The 17,699-nt window shown below is 38.3% G+C and overlaps 1 protein-coding gene and 1 long non-coding RNA gene across 2 annotated transcripts in view; one reads left to right on the top strand and one right to left on the bottom strand.

Moving 5' to 3' along the window:
* Positions 1–3,326: 3,326 nt before the first annotated feature.
* LOC130542163 (uncharacterized) lies at positions 3,327–15,795 on the top strand. Its single transcript, XR_008956522.1, has 3 exons — positions 3,327–4,210; positions 12,783–12,918; positions 14,197–15,795. It is a non-coding gene; the product is annotated as an uncharacterized LOC130542163 (long non-coding RNA).
* Positions 3,328–17,699, bottom strand: part of ENKUR (enkurin, TRPC channel interacting protein) — a 24,021-nt gene continuing 9,649 nt past the window's right edge. Inside the window, exons 3-5 of the mRNA XM_026478924.3 lie at positions 15,291–15,514; positions 11,720–11,866; positions 3,328–4,178 (exon numbers count right to left, since the gene is read on the bottom strand). Coding sequence (XP_026334709.1) covers positions 4,002–4,178; positions 11,720–11,866; positions 15,291–15,514 — 548 coding nt within the window. The 3' untranslated portion in view covers positions 3,328–4,001. The remainder of the gene's footprint in view (positions 4,179–11,719; positions 11,867–15,290; positions 15,515–17,699) is intronic.

Below are 17,699 nucleotides of genomic sequence, written 5' to 3'. Positions count from 1 at the left end.
GAGAGACAGCCAGCGAGAGAGGGAACACAAGCCGGGGGAGTGGGAGAGGAAGAAGCAGGCTCATAGCGGAGGAGCCTGATGTGGGGCTTGATCCCATAACGCCGGGATCACGCCCTGAGCCGAAGGCAGACGCTTAACCGCTGCGCCACCCAGGCGCCCCCCATTGAATGTATTTAATCCCACTGAAATGTACACTTAAAAATGGTTAAGATAGTAAATTTTGTCAGGTATTTTATCACAATAAAAAAATGATGTTCAGGTGACAACTCAGACTCACGTGCCTTTTGATTCTGTGCACCAGTCTCTGAGGTCCTGTAGACAGTGAACCTGTGGGCCCTCAGACTTGAGGTCAGGCCCTGGGCCACACTAATTCACTAATAAATATCACCCAGGAGGCTTTGTTGGAGACAACCTTGCAAACCGTTTTCCTCAGTGATGCTTGGCAGCATTACTGACTTCAGCTTATCTTTTTGGGGGGTAATATCTGTGCTGAGTAATTCAGGAAGTATTGCCAAATTTTTGCCAGTTATTAAAGATAGCAGTTTCCAAATACAGTTATCATCTGCGTGCGCCACTAAGGACATTAGCCAGGCTGGGGTAATTTCAGGCTAGGACTTCTAAACTGTTCAATCTGGTCCTTTCCTGTAACTGGATTTCATAAGCTTGGAAAGTTCTGCTGATAGTATGCTAATGGGCCCAGAACCAACTGGACAAAAGTACTACAGAGTTGAAGAGTTTGTTTTTGTTTTTGTTTTTGTTTTTTTTGAGAGAGAGTGCGTGAGCTTGGCGGGGGGTGGGGGGGGCAAGAGTTGCAGAGGGAGAGAGAAAATCTTGAGCAGGCTCCATGCCAAGTGCAGAGCCCCACACAGGGCTCAATCCCATGATCCTGAGATCATGACCTGAGCTGAGACCAAGAGTCAGACACTTAACCAACCAAGCCAGCCAGGTGCCCCAGAATTATATTAATAATAATTATTAATAATAAATAATAAAATAATAAATAATTATTAATAATAAGCCTTAGCAAGGAATGTATTGTCTTTCTACATACCAGGGACTATGCTGTTATATTGTTTCATTTCGTTTTCATCACAACTCGACAAAGCATGGCTATAGGTTTTCAACCCCATCTTATAGACTAGGAAAACATATCTTCAATTTTGAAGCACGGTTAATAGGTGCTGAGCTGCGATGTGAACCTGAGTCCACCCGACTCCAGAGTTTGAGCTCATAAGCACGACAAGAGATTGCCCTCTGACTTGCTCATGCAGCTAGTTGCTGTGCGCTCAACTGCTTTGTTTAGTAGCCAAAATCCCTATCCTCTAAGTCTGGTTTATGTCATGATAATAATGCCAATGGGTCATCAAAATATATGTTCGGACATCATTGATTTATTCAACAAAGGTTTTTTGAGCACATTTTATGATGTAGATTCTAAGGAATGTAGACGAAAAATACGGTCACTTCTCCCCAGAAGCTTGCAGCTTTGTGGGAAAAAAGCAGATAATCACACAAGCACAATACAAGATGAGCCATACTGGAATAGGAGGATTGAGTCTGGGACTCAAAAAGGGGTGTCAGGAGACAGAAAAGGGCAGAGGGAACAATGTGCAAAGACTGGGGGGCAGGGGGCAGGCATCTATACCTCAGTATTATAGGAACACCCATCACCGCGGGGAGGGGGCAGCATTTCAAGGAATCAAGCCGAAGAGATCACAGGCAAGGGGCCAGACCACATGGGCTCTTTATTTGACTCAGAGCTCTTTTGAATAGGAATAAAAACCAAGTCAAACCAGCTGCAGGAATGAAGTCTGACCTTTTAGGCTCAAGTGCCTGCTCCCAAATGGCTCTGGTCTCTGTGTCTCTTAATTCACACCCTTGAGAAAAAGAATCTGATCAGTCACTGACCGATCGCTGAGTCCGGTGTCTGCCCCTCTTCTGCCTGGTAGAGTGAGCCAGGTATATGCGCGTGTGTGTTTGAATGTAGATGCAGGAAGCTAGCACTGGAGATTTCAAGGTCGGGATCCCATGGTAGGAGTGCAGGATAATGTCTCAGGAATCACAGATGGGAAGGTTTCCCTCAGAGGCCTGTGAGTGAGAAGGGCAATAAAGTCAACCTAGCAGGACATTGTGGGCCATGGAGAAAAGTCTATTCTTTAGTAGACATTTACAGGAAGCAAGAGAAAAACCATCTGTTAAAACCACAAAGTTATCATGTAAGGCAACTCTCATTCACGGCCCCCAAGCCTAACCATCGTAAGGCTGAAATAATTAGAATATTTTTGTATCACTACTGATTGTGAATTTTAAAAAACGTAGTATGTGTAGGGATCATCTCACAAATAAAATACTAACCTAAACATCTTATCCTTCAGTGTGGCAGAGAAGGGTGACTGTACCAGCAGAGCCACTAGACAGAAGGAGACTTAAGTCCCTGAGTGACTGCATGGAACAGAGTGTGGTCCCCCTGCCCCCATTCACCTAGGGCAGTAACATAAATGAGAAATTAATGTTTATCAGGCAAATAAGATTTGGAGGTGGTTTGTGTTTGGAGGTAGTTTGTGTAACTAGTGTTCCTGACTTAGAAAATGCAAAGAGAAATGATGTGCACCTTTTCTAGGCTTGGCCTGCACACAACACTCTGTACTCTGGAAAGAACAGAGCCTATCGCTCCGTAAGTCTGGGTCCTTGAGCAACTTTGTGCAAAGGAGTTCCTGTTCATTTATTCGCAGCACAGTACTGTTACGTGAGCAAGAAATGAGTTTCTATTGTGTTATTATTATACGTTTTGGGGTTTATTGTTATGGATATTCAGCTATCCTAAATAGCAAGCAACCATTCTGGATAATCACTAGCCTTAGTTTTGTATCTGCTATAAGGTAATAAATACAGAAATGATCTTCATAAAAAGATGTGAAAAAAGTTTAAAGTGAGTTTTCAAAAACATTTGTATAGAACCATTTTTATTTAATTAAAGTAAGCTTTTCTACAATGCTCTCAAATTCTGTTTGTGAAAAAGCTAAAAAGAAAATGCCATTTTTTTCTATCGCCCCTGAGATAAAAATCAGTGTAAGCAGCTGTTATTGCTCTGATATTTTGTATTTCATGTGCTACTGAATTTCTCTAATTTAAAATTTCACACAAGAATCTTTTCCTTTTAGACTTTCCCTAGATGCTTATTTTGAGTTGAAGACAGCTCTACTCACATAAACTTATTGCTTAATAAATTAGTCATACAAAAGGAAACTTCAGAATTCACCAAATAGATACAGAGGAACAAAAAAGAAAAAGGAACATTCCATTTTAGTGAAACATCCATAGTGAATTACGGAATAAAGCATATTGAGTGGCAAAGTTTTTAAAAGTTGCTATGCCCGGAAGAAGGCTATTCTCTTTGATTATCCTCAGTGATGCATTTTCTAACTTGTCTTCTTGACTTTAGGTTGCCTTCTTCATTTTTCTTCCTCCCAATACGAGCCCTTCGGCATAGCTAGCATTACGGACACTGACGGTATTTGGGAAGAGCTGCAAATGACATAGACTAAGAGAGACCGTATGCTGTTGAACGTGCAGCTGTCTTCCCGCTGGAGTAGGAAGAAAGCATGCGCCGGTGTGTCCCATTCAAAATACTTCACAGTCTTTAATGCTGTGCTCTTTGTATCATGCAGTATAGAAAAAATCTTAAGTTCCGAGTGCTGACGATATTCTTTAGCACCCAGAAATTAATCTTTGTGTGAAACAAGTACATAAAAATAATGGATCACCTTACAGATTGGAACACGCCACATCAAACTTCCGTGTCTACGGGGAAAACCTAATGCTGGTAAAAAAAAAAATTTTCTCTCACCTAAGTAGAATAATTTGAATACTGTTTAATCATTGCCTCGGCATTTTGGTAAAGACTATTTTTATTCTCTTCACAGTGTTTTCCTCTTTGAAAAGCAAAGTTTCGGTTTTTTTCCCTATGTGAAAATGACTATATATATTTTTTAAAAACTCCATTATTCCTTATTGGCAATATAAATAATCTTGTGCTTTTCGATGACGCTGATATCATGTTCCAGTTGCTTCATCTCTTCTTCCAGCTTCTGCTTGCGGATCTTCTTTGGGATGGAGTCGATGAACACCGAGAGGGACTGGAACTCCTTATGTACCTCTTCCCAGTTCTTCTTCAGCCCCTGCAAAGGGGATGAGAACTGTGAATACTACGGTAACTGCAAAAGTAATGTAACTGGCTAAAAAAATATATAGTGTACTGGTGAAGAGAACTGTAACTAGGTAAAGGAAACTGATGAAAATAACTTTAACAAAACGATATGTATTTATTGCGTACTTGGCTACAGTAACAGAAAATATTGTGCAGAGGCCAAATCCTGTCCTCCACTGCGCGCTCAATTTCCAGAGGGAGTATTTATTTGTTCTGTGTTTCATGTTACTGTTACTTGTTTTTGCCATTAAATATGCGTATGCAGAGTTAGGGGTAGTATGAAACGAAGCTCATAGCAAATGCTTTGGTAAAGACGAGAATCGATGTCCCCGCCCCCCACCCCAAGCAAGACATATTTTTGAACAGGAAATTATTTCTTATAAAAATTTTAGTTTTTTTCTTTAGAATTTTAGTTTTGAACCATTATCCCCATTCATCAAAAGACCTGATTTGGACTTGCACGTTTGCTTCTATCTGGCTTAAATGGAATTGTACAAAATGCCCAAAATTCAATGTAACAAGAGATGATCCTTTGTGTATTTTTTCAATATATTAGAAAGAACTCTTCATATAGTCAAGGGGGCTATACTTCCCATTAACGTCTACCCGAAATGACTGAGATGTCGTTAAATGTAACACACATGCTAATTCAGTAATGTAGTTAATGTTTTATATTCTCAGAAGCTGACAAATGCAAAATTAGGGGTCTCTAAGGAGCAATAAAGGTTATTTTCGTCTGCCTAGTCCCCATTTCTTATCACAGTGCACTTAGAGGGTCCCATTGACAAAACGGGCTGAAACCTCTAATCAAATTCGAGTCATGAAATTTTTGCAAAATTAACACTTTCTGTTATTTACTAAGGGTACACAAATCACTTTATTTACACAAAAACAAAAAGTCTAACTGAAAGTAGAATTTAAAATATTGCCTTGAAGGGATGGTCCTTGAAATCCATGGCTATATATTTAGGTGTAAGAAAAGATGAGAAGTATCTTACATAGTAACATCTTCATAATAAGCCCTCATAGTACAACTTTAATCTTGTAGAAACTTTCAGGGGATAATAACATTTCAGAGGTTTATTCCTATGCTTAGGTAAAAATGATGATAGGGACGGCGCACACTGTTGGCCGGGGAAAGGGCAACAGATTTTTGAACCCTTATTGAGTGAGACTAGATGAAAGCTTTAAGGAAAGGGAAAGAAAGAGGGAAAATATCCAGGTTACATTTTAAAAAGAGGAGGATGGGTTAGTACAGTTCTTCATAGTGTATGAGATGTATTCCAAAAAGAGGTCCTCAGAAGAATTCTTTTTTCATAGCTTTTCATTGTGAAATGAGAAATCTGTTTCCACGGTGCCCCACGGGGCTGCCTACTGCACAGAGGAAATCTATGCATTTATACACTTTCAACTATCAAAGGTTTTTCATAGCTACTTGAGTGGTATGTCCACATTTTCTGTGGTCACAGCAGCTACACTTTTTCTCTGTAGCCTTTATCTTTTAAAGGATAGTTTGCTTTATCTGCTGGTGTGCACAAAAACCTTTGGATCAAAGTCAACAGGCAGGGATGGGAACTACATGTAACTCATATATTATATTGACATAGCCTCTCTGCTGTTCTTAAGACTTATTTTTGTTAGTTCATCTAAAAAATCTTTTATTCATTGCAGGAATAGTGATTTTCTTTTTTTCTTAATTGACTTCTCTCTCTTCTATTTTATTTTATGTTTTTATTGTTAGTTTGGGAAAAGCTTCAAGTAGGGAGAAGCGGTCATAAAATAAAGAAGAAGTGCCTTCAGTTCCATGCTCCTTGTCCTGCTCTGGGCCTAAGGCAGGGTGTTGCGAGGTGGCTGCCCACGCCATCCCCTCCCCCGCCCCCCACTCTTTCGCCCTCCAGCCTCTGAGTCCAAGTTCAACACTGGTGGGAGGAGAGAGAGGTTGGGGCATTTCTTCTTCCTCTCCCTTAATGTTACCTGGACCCTAGTTCTGGCTCACGTGTCTGTGAGAGCAGCATGGCTCAGCGGCCCCTCTTCCAGGCTCCAGATCTTACCAGGCTCTGGTAACACTGTTTCTTGCCTCTGCCCTTTGAGCCTAGGGTGGTGATGGATTTCCACGGTCCTTAATCCTGGGGTGCTTCGGGGTTTTTTGTTGGCTCCCTTAGCCCTGCTTTCCTTCTGTAAATAGTTCCTTCATAAACGCCCTTCAGAATCCTGCCGAGGGTGCCTTGCATTTCCTGCGGGATCTCTGACCGACAGAGCTTCCTTTCGTCACTTCCCGTGCACGTGTGACACTGTAGTGGGGGAAGCGCTGGCCCAGGAGTTGGCCGATGTGGGCTTTAATCCCTGTGTAGCTACCGGATAGTTTTGTGACCAAGGGCAAATGTAAACCAAACTCTAAGTTCACCGACAGTAAAGAGGGCATTTGTCTTGCTCACAATAGTATCCCCTGGGCCGGGTATAGTGAATGAATAGATAAATGAACAAAACTTAATATATTTGCATTTTATATCCTCATATGTCAGATGAGAAGTGTGGAATCATTAGACCAGATGATCCTTTAGGTAGAATGAGACTGTTATTTTATGAAGAATGAGCAGGATGTGGCCTATTCAGGGACATACAGCTATATTGTCATAGTGCCGTGTGCCACTCTGAACCAGGGAGGGAAACATGACTCAGGGTTTGTCAGGAGCAGAGCTGGTCGTTTTGTTACCATGGCAGCTATATTACCTGGCTAATAAGGCATATAAGGAAGAGTCTGCTATTGTTCTATCAAACTCCGCAGTGACCGTATTAGGAAACTGAGGGCTGCTTATCCACTATAGCCAAAAAGACACAGGACCGAAGAGCCTTTTCCTCTGAGGGAAGTTCTTCCTCTCGTTTTCTGTTTTTGTTGTTGTTGTTTTTGTTATAATATAACATTATATCGGTTTCAGGTGTACAACATAATGATTTGATATTTGTATATGTTGTGAAATAATCAGCACGAGTCTAGTTACAATGTCACTGTACAAAGATACAGAATATTTTTTTCTTGTGATGAAGGCTTTTAAGATTCACTCTTTTAGCCACTTTCAAATAGGTGATACGCTATTACTGACTATAGTCACCATGGTGTGCATTACATCCCCAGACTTATTTTATATGAAGTTTGTATCTCTTGATTCCCTTCACCCACTTCCCCTACCCCCCACCTCATTCCCCTCTGGCAACCACCACTCTGTTCTCTGTGTCGGTGAATTTTGTTTTGTTTGTTTTGCTTTTTAGATTCCACGTATAAGTGAAATCATAGAGTATGTCTTTTTCTGTGTGACTTATTTCACTTGGCATAACACACACACACACACACACACACACACACACACACTCACAGGTATGCCACATCTTTCTCACCCATCCGTACATCAATGGGCACTTAGGTGGCTTCCATATCTTGGCTGTTGTAAATAATGCTGCAGTGAACATGGAGGTGCATATATAGTTTCAAATTAGTGTCTCCATCCTCTTTGGATAAATACCCAGACGTGGAATCGCTGGATCATTTGGTAGTTCTCTGTTTCATCTTTGAGGAACCTCCACACTGTCTTCCACAGTGGCTGCAGCAGTGTGCATTCCCACCAACAGGGCAGGTGGTTCCCTTTTCTCTGCGTCATCATCAACACTTCTTATTTATTGTCTTTTTGGTAATACTCATTTTGACAGATGTAAGGTAGTATTTCATTGTGCTTTTTGATTTGCATTTCCTCGCTGATTAGTGATGTTGAGCATCTATTCACGTGCCAGTTGGCCATCTGTATCTCTTCTTTGGGAAAATATCTATCCAGATCCTCTGCCCATTTTTTTTTAAAGATTATTTATTTATTTATTTATTTATTCGATGGAGACAGAGATAGAGACAGCCAGCGAGAGAGGGAACACAAGCAGGGGGAGTGGGAGAGGAAGAAGCAGGCTCATAGCGGAGGAGCCCGATGTGGGGCTCGATCCCAGAACGCCGCGCTCACGACCTGAGCCGAAGGCAGACGCTTAACGACTGAGCCACCCAGGCACCCCCCTTTGCCCAATTTTTAACTGGATTGTGTGGGGGTGTTTTGTGGTGGTGGTTGAATTGTATGAGTTCTTTATATATTTTGGATATTAACTTCTTATCAGATGTATGATTTGCAAATATCTTCTTCCATTCAGGAGGTTGCCTTTTCATTTTGTTGATGGTTTTCTTCCCTGTGCAGAAGCTTACTAGTTTGATATGGTCCCAGCTGTTCATTTGTGCTTCTGTTGCTCTTGCCTTTAGAGTCAGAGCCCAAAAAACCATTTCCAAGACTGATATCAAGGAGTTTACCACCTATGTTTTCTTCTAGGAGTTTTATGGCTTCAGGTCTACATTCAAGTTTTAAGTCAATAATGAATTAATTTTTGCATATGGTGTAAGATAATGGTCCAGTTTCATTCTTTTGCATGTGGTTGTCTAGTTTTCCCAACACCCTTTTTGAAAAGACTGTTCTTTTCTCATTGTATATTCTTGCCTCTTTTGTCATAAATTAATTGACCATATATGCATGGGTTTATTTTTGGGCTCTCTATTCTCTCTATTGGGTTCTTTCCATCTATGTGTCTGTTTTTATGCCATTACCATATTGTTTTTAAATTACTATATCTTAGTAATATAGTTTGAAATCGGGGAGTGATTTGAGCCATCTTTTCATCCCTGGAATAAATCCCACTTGATTATGGTAAATGATACATTTAACGTATTGTGGAATTGATTTGCTAATATTTTGTTAAGGTTTTTTGTATGTACGTTCAACGGGGATATTTATGGCCTATGATTTGCGAGTGTATGTGGTGTCCTTGACTGGTTTTAGTATCAGGGTAATGCTGGCCTTGTAAAATGAGCTTGGAAGCATTCCTTCATGTTCAATTTTTTGGAAGAGTTTGAGGAGGGTATGTGTTAAATCTTTGAATGTTTGGTAGAATTCATCAATGAAGCCATCTGGCCCTGAACTTTTATTTGTTGGGAGTTTCCTAATTACTGATTAAATCTACTTACTAATACTTGGTCTATGTAGATTTTCTACTTCTTCATGATTCAGTCTTGGAAGATTGTATGTTTCTAGGAATTTATCCATTTTTTCTAGATTGTTCAAAATGTTGGCATATAACTGTTCATAGTAGTCTATTATGATCATTTGTAGTCCTGTGTTCAGTTGTAACTTTTTCTCTTTCATTTCTGACTTTATTTATTTAAGCCCTCTCTTTTTTTTTCTTAGTGAGTCTAGCTAAAGGTTAATGTACTTTATTTTTTTAGAGAACCAGCTCTTACTTTCATTGATCTTTTCTAGTCTTATTGGTTTCTATTTCATTTATATCCACTCTGATCTTTATTATTTTCTTTTTTTCTAGAATGTTGGGCTTCTTCTGCTCTTCTTTTTCTAGTTCCCTTAGCTATAAAATTAGGTGGTTTCTTTGAGATTTTTATTGTCATAAAATTCCCTCTTAAACTGTCATCCCATAGATTTTGGTTGTATTTCTATTTTCATTTGTCTGAAAGTATTTTTTTAAAAGATTTTATTCATTTATTTAGGGAGAGAACATGAGAGAGGGGGGAGGGGTATAGGGAGAGGAAGAGAGAGAATCTCAAGCAGACCCTGCACTGACTGTGGAGCCCTACATAGGGCTTGATCCCACGACCCTGAGATCATGACCTGAGCTGAAACCAAGAGTCAGACACTTAACTGACTGAATCATCCAGGCACCCCCAAAGTATTTTTTGAATTCTCCTTTGATTTCTTCATTGATCCATTAGTTGTTCATTAGATTATTGTTCAATCTCCATATGTTTGTGATTTTTCCAGTTTTCTTCTTGTAATTGATTTCTAGTTTTGTGCCATGATGGTTGGAAAAGATGCTTGCTATGATTTCAATCTTCTTAAATTTATTGAGACTTGGTTTGTGGCTTAACATACGATCTTTCCTGGAGAATGTTCCATGTACACTTGAGAAGAATGTGTATTCTGGTTTGGATGGAATGTTCTGTATCTATCTGTGAAGTCCATCTGGTCTAATATGTTGTTTAAGTCTGAGGTTTCCTTATTGATTTTCTGTCTGGATGGTCTATCCATTGGTGTTTTTTCCTATTTTTCAACATTGGTTAGATAGAAAAACCTGGCTTTCACAAAAGCATGTACTTTCTATAAATGGTAGAATTCAAACTAGAGAGAGATGGAGTGGGAGAAGGAGAAAGAGAAAGAGCAAGAGAGAGAGAGGGGGGTGGGTGGACCAAAACCCAGTACTCTGAAAATGACATCCAAAGTCCCACCTCCATGTCTGCCAGCCTTCTTGCCTACCTTCTTCCTTTCTTCTTTCCAGCACACCAATATTAAAGCTCTGTGTTTATAATAGACACTGAGTTAGGCACAAAGGAGACTGCTGTCAACAAGAAGACACAGTCTTTGCCCATAGGTCAATTCTGCTGTCTGGAAGACCTTTTTACTGTGCAGATTAAGGCCCACCTACATCCTTCAGTGGATACTCTGTCTTAGGACTTGATAAAACTTACAATCTTCTACACACACACACACACATCTACATACATACGTATATACATATCACCTCTCATCCATTATATTACGACATTATCTATAGTAGAATTTTATCTTATGTCTTTTTAATATCCTTGAGGCTTAGCATGACACTTAATGCAAAACAGGAATTTAGTAAATGTTTGCTAATGATTATGACATTAATAAAATGTTAAGAATTTATAACAGCATACAAATCCATTTTCAAGAGAAGTTAATGTGGAAAAAAAAATTTTCTGGTCACTAGAAATGACTTTTGTAGAAATCTTTCAAAATAACAAAGTAAGAATAAAGTACTATTTTTACCTCTACAAGAGATATCATGACTATAGAAGAGTACAATTAGGTGCTTAATTAATACTCTGTAAAGATATTTTAAATGCTTCAGATAAAAGTCTTGCATTAAACACATAAGGTCATATATTTTTAAGCCTATTTTATTCAAAACAAGGAAAATACATAAAAAACCTAACACCTGGTTATTTTAAAATTGGACGTTTGGCTTATAGGAAAGGAACAAAAAAAGTTGGTCTAGGAGCAGTTTCAATTATTCTAGAGCTCCATCTAGTGAAAAACATCTATTTTATGGATATCAGTTTTGAAAAATTCAGGGACATGACAATGAAAATAAAAATGCCTTTTCACTTTACTTACGCATGTTCGTTGAAGGAGAAGGTAGGCTTCCTTACCACACTAACTACCCCCAGGAAGAAACAGAAGCTCGCAAATTTGGAAACAAAATATTATTCAATAATTCCTAATTGCAACTTTTGCTCTCCCCAAAGAGCCAGTGTGCTGTATGTAGCCCTCACCATAACCAAAGAGAGTGTTCTGATTTCAAAGTCAAGGTGCAGGCTTTCATATTCATTGATAATGGACCATTCTTTCAAAGATGTTCCAAAGTACTACATATGAATATAAATTACAGAACAGTTACCTGCAGAACCGCCTCCCTTTCTTCATCGGAGAGCCTTTTCATTGCTGCTTTCCTAAGGTTTTCCTGGATATAATTATCATATTCTTCTTGGGCTTTCTTTACTTCCTCATTTCGCTTACATATATATTCAGGTGTGACGCCATAATCCTTATAAGAATTTTTCAGAAAAAAAATTAATATCCTGAATGCAATCTTGTATATGTGTACATATCAACTAATGATTGGGAGAAAAAGAAATGTTACAGATTTTTTTGAGCAAAACATGACAAATTGACAAAATTTAATGTTTTTTTTTTTTTCTTTTCCCATTGGGAACTAGTTGATTCTATGTCTTTTAAAACCATCTGAATTGTTATTGTGGCTGCTTGTTTTTCTCTTCTGAAGTTTCCAGCCCCTGTTCCTGGCTGATGACTCAGTCCTTGTTTCACCTCTAAGAGTTGGCTTTTCTTTATTTCTTTTAGGTGCTCCAGCTTTTACCTTTAAAGATCTTGAATATCTTGAGGTCTCTTTTACAAGTTCTTGTTATATAAGAGAAGATAAATGCTTCCAAAGTATTATAAAAAAACAAATACATGACGCATGTCTGCTTTAAGTAAAAACTGAGTTGGGACCTTAAGGTGGTTTTTGGAATGCAAAATCGATTTTTAAGGTTCCTGGGCTGCTTACAAGGACTGACAGTGAAGCAATCTGTTGTGATTTTTTCAGACTAGTAAATATGCTTGATATCACTGTGTACAGAAACAGATCTACTCCTTACTTATTTTTCAAAAAATTATTTAAGAATGTACTTGATTCCAGGTATACCAGTGAATAAGAAAGGCAAAGTTGCTGTCCTTATGGAATGTGCATTCTATGGTGAGGGAAACTCACCAAAAATAGAGTATAAAGTAACATATGCATCAGTGTTCCAAACTGAAACAAAGAATAGTAAGGGGGAAGAAAGAAATAGGATCTATTTTAGATAAATAAGGAGGTCAGTGAAAAACTCTCAGAGGAAGCAGCTGTTAAGAAGTATGATAGCCATTAAAATTATTCATAAACATTCTGGTTCTTCTCCTTCTAGGCAGTTGATGGGACAACACTTTCCTGATCCCCTTGGAGTAAGATGTGATCATGTGACGTGACTTGCCCAGTGAGAGTGGAAGTGACCTCTGTCCGTTTTGGGTAGAAGCCTCAAGAATTAACAGATGACTTGCCATGTTAGTATTCTGTTTAGTATAATGATGGGAAATATTTGGGGCTGCCTGGGTCTTGGAATGAGGACAAGAAGCAGAGCTTCCAACCCTTAATGGACATGGAGCATAAGCAAACAATAAAACTTAGTTGCTTTTAGCTACTAAAATCGGGGGTTATTTGTTACCAAAGCATAACTTAACCCATCCTGGCTAAAAAAGGGATAGTTTGAAATCCTAGCCATAAATGTGCTCTGGCAAGTTGCAAAACACTCTACAAATAAATCCTAAGAGCACAGTATTCTGGTAAGTTAGTGCAGTGGTAAACAGTCCAACTCATTTCAGGAAACACCGAGGGCAAAACCTCATTACAGCTAAGTAGTTACTGATGCTCCTAACAGATGATTCTGAGTCATCGCAAAAGGATTAGATTATATTTGGCATATTCTGTTTAATAAAGGGGATAACGTAATACATTTCAGGAAAAAGAACTATCTCGCAAAAGGGCAAAAGCTTCAGTGATCTGAAATATTCCCACGTGCTGGGTCACTGAGGGCTGATGCATATTCTTAATGTTAATAATTAATAATACCCACTCTCTATGGAACTTCTATTAGGTGCTAGATACCGTGTCAAGCGCTTGATAGATTTTATATCCTCTAATCCTCACTACAACTCTGTGATAAATCTAATAATGTGTAAAAGTTCACAGGGTTAAGTGGCGGAGTCAGAATTCGAAGTGACGTCTCACTCTCATTGCTCTAGACCTCAGGCAACCATCAGTGCTCTGGTTTGTTTTCACAGATGCTTTCCCATGGCACAAATGGGCATACAATATTTTATTTGAAACTAAAACATGAGGTTCACTCACTTTTTCTAAAAAAATGACATTGCCCTTTGAAGACTTGATCTCTCACTTACCATTAATAGGTTTTAAAAACTTAACTCTGAGCAGTGGCGAGTAAGTTGAGAAAGTCTTTCGTGAGCTCTGAATGCCGGCCAGCAACCCCAAGAGTGTGACAGGTGCAGAGCGTTTGCATGGCTTGGTAAACAAGCACAGGGAGACTAACTTAATATTTTTCTGTCTCCATGATGAGTGCTCTCAATTTGCTGTTCAGGGCAGAAAATGTACTGAAGCGGACAGCTTAGGCAGAAGGCAGCCAGAAGGAGGGGCACGGTGTGGACAGTTGGTGGCATAACCAGTAAAGGAGAAGGGTTTTTACATCATAGCGGACAAATAATGGATTGGAAGTTGCCTTAAAGAACCAGCCAGAAGAGTGAGATTTCTGTTTTTCCACCCCGTAGGGGACAAGGGCTATAAGCAGCCTTCGGGGCACGGGAGGAAGCATTCATAGAAGCTGGAAATAACTTTATCGCCACGTGCTGCCAACCCCTAGATACCTGCTAAGGTCTCTCAAAAGTGTCTTAGCTTATTGAGTGACAAGAGCTTCGCAGACAATAAGTGGTGGACTCCGACAACGGCCTCGAGGTTCCCGTTTGATTTGGAACAGGCACCGGATTCATCGTGGTAGATAACTAAACCCCTCAGACATCACTGCTGCAATTTCTATTTTTCCTCTTCCTTTCTTCCTTCTGTCCTCCCTTTCTTTTTTGCTACAACTTATTACTATGGATTGTTACTCTTGAGGATTTTGCACTCATATTTTACTATGTGTGTTCCAAGCGATTTTGCACTCTGTAAGTATACAAAGTAAAATAGGTTTTGTATGAGGTTATTTTTGTAAGCTTTTTAAATTTTAAAGATTTTCTATATTTAAACAACCTGAAGCTCCTATAATTTTCAACAGTAAAATTGTATGCCTATCTCATAAGCACTTTTTCAGATAGAGATGAAGGTCCCCAAAGGACTAGATTATTGTACAGTACTTTCAAGGTCTGCTTTATTCCACACACATTCAAGTTGAAATTGTAATGTGAATTATTTACACTACATTGATAGGATGGATGGCTCTAAAATTATTTTCCTCTTCATTTTTCCTCATTCTGTTACCAAGATACTACAACCCGATGACTAAATCTTTGGACTTTCCGAAAGGTTATTTCTTAGTAATGACTCATAGTAATGACTATGCTGTTCATGAAATTTCCACCACACTAAAAATTAACATCTTTTAGGGAATGTTTGCTATAATTGTTAAATATATTCATAATTGAAATTAAGGGAAATAACTAGAGTTTTCCTCTACTGGACTACTTGGTGTTATTCTCTCCAAATTCTCCGTAACTTCATCACATTAGATTTGGACCAAACACCACATTAGATTTGGAGGAATAATTTGCCCAGTGAGAACACTATTAATAATATTATGGATAATCATTATGAACACCATACTTAAATTATTTGCATTTAAGGTCTCATTAATACATCACAAGGCTACCTTTTTATTGATGTATTTCGGAACTAGTCCTGAGGTTTCAAGATCATGCTTGTCTCCAGTTCTTTTGTCAACATAAATTGGTTTAGGCTTTTTAGCCACACCCATAATGACGTCGGCTGCATTTGTATTTATAAAATTTTTGTCGCTCTGTATTCCCATGAGTGGATGTTCAGTCCTCAGTGGCACGGGAGGCTTTCTGGGCTCGTTCCGATCAAACTTTTTTTCTGTTAAACATAACATTTTCTTGTTAATATTAAATTATAAACATTGCTATTCAGTACTATCATATCTAGATATTTTACCACTAGTATATTAGAGTTTTATTAATACCATATTCAAATATTTAGGGGAAAATCAGTAATCATAAATGCCAAAAATTAAGTGCAACATAATTAATATGTTGAAGAACGGTATACAAATTTAAGGGAAGAAGATAAGCACCCCAATCATATGCCAGCTAACTAGTATATTTTTACTAGCTATTGTAAAAATATTTTCTAAAAAAGATATCAAAAATAAATGTTTAGCTTTTTCACTGAAAAAAATTCAAAGAAACTTCGAAACTCTTTTCTGAGTACTAGCAATATTACTAGTAATTGTTTTTTCAGAGGAAAGTTACTGTAAAGTCATCAATAACTCAAACTTGATGAAAGTCCAAGAATTATGGATTTTTTTCACCAGAACTTTTATTATAAGGCATGAAGATCATGTAATAGCCATGTCCCCAACATGCACCTTAATGAATAAAAATTACCAACACAGCTGAAGTTTCTAATTCGTTCCTCCCTGATTGCATCTCACTTCCTAAAATCACTACTATCCAGAATTGATCTTATTTATTTCTCTCTACCACATTCTCTTCATTAGCAGCAGATGAGACTGGCCATGTTTACACAACCTCTTCAACTTGACCATTCTGACTCCTCCACTTTGATGGAGCCACATCAAAACAAGAATGCTAAATGTAAGATAAGCTAAAATGTGAGATAATCACAATTTATTTCCAAGAACTGAAAGCAACAGCCATCTTGACAAAACCTTACCCAAATCTTAATCCCACACAATTACTAGGTACTTTGCCTTTATTCATTTCTGTTTGAACTTTTTATGAGTTTATGTAACTTTTATTAGTGGAAAAGAGATACTTACTATTAAATGTCTAAGGCCTGGATAAACCTCTTGTAATGGGCTGAATTGTGTCCCCTCCAGTATACATATGTGGAAGCTCTAACACTAGTACCAAATACATTTCTGTTTAAGCCACCCAGTCCGCAATATTTCATTATGGCAGCCCTAGCAAGCCAACACTGCTGATATTAATTCCACACACCCAGAAATATTATCAAGGGGTTTTTGAATAGTTACTTATTCATTAATTCACGCACTGTGTTTTTGTTGAGAAATACTACGTCCCCAGTTAATGTCCTCGGAACTGCAGATATAGTAATGAACATGAGACAAGTCCCTGTTCTCATGGAATTTACGTCATGGGGGGAAAGAAAAAATAAAATTTAATACGTAGACTATAATATATGTATTTGCTTGAACTATATGTGAAATTGTTTACTGTTTCTGATCTACCAAAATTGTATCTTCCGATTTAACGTATTAATGAGATGTTGTGAGCATTGTTAGAAATTGAATTTGTATTAAGGAGGGCACGTATTGCATGGTGCACTGGGTGTTATACGCAAGTAATGAATCATGGAACTTTACATCAAAAACTTGGGGTGTACTGTATGGTGACTAACATAACATAATAAAAAATTATTATAAAAAAAAAAAGAAATTGAATTTGGAGTTCCTATAAAGCCTGGAGCAGAGAATAAGGGCTCGTTGTTACAACCCAAATAGCTTCCTTCTACCAGATACATTCAACCAAATGAGGTTTGCCTAATCTGTTTGCCTAAAAAACTAGAGTTATCTATTCTCTAGACGTTCACTTGGAAAATATTAAGAGGCCCAATTTAATTATGAATTGAAAGTGCATGCAAAGGTAACTCTAAGGAAATCTGCAGCGTTAGAAATGTATATAAGAGGGAAAACTGAATTCTTAGAAAATGAGGAAACAGTTTAGAAAGGCTGATAATTCATTCTTACGTGAGTAAATTACAACCCTTGACTGGCTTTGGTTGTCCGCCCGATGGTGCCTAGAGCCGGCCCTGTCTTTTCGTCATGTTAATCTATTTAAACCTCACCTTTTCTGTCATCCCAGGTGTAGGGGTTGGCAGTGGGGTGAGGCTTGAAAAATGGCATGAGGGCGTCTCTTCACAAGTTATTTGGTAGCTGTGATAATAAATCTGAAAACCAAATGGTTTGTTTTTTATCAAAATGGCAAGGTCAACACAGCCTTGTCATGCAGATGTTCTATCATTTGAAGTTAGAGAAATGTTCATGTATCTGTAAAGT

Source organism: Ursus arctos, unplaced genomic scaffold (assembly GCF_023065955.2).
Source record: "Ursus arctos isolate Adak ecotype North America unplaced genomic scaffold, UrsArc2.0 scaffold_30, whole genome shotgun sequence".
In the NCBI taxonomy this organism is placed as follows: Eukaryota; Metazoa; Chordata; class Mammalia; order Carnivora; family Ursidae; genus Ursus; species Ursus arctos.
This window is presented reverse-complemented; position numbering and strand designations above follow the sequence as displayed.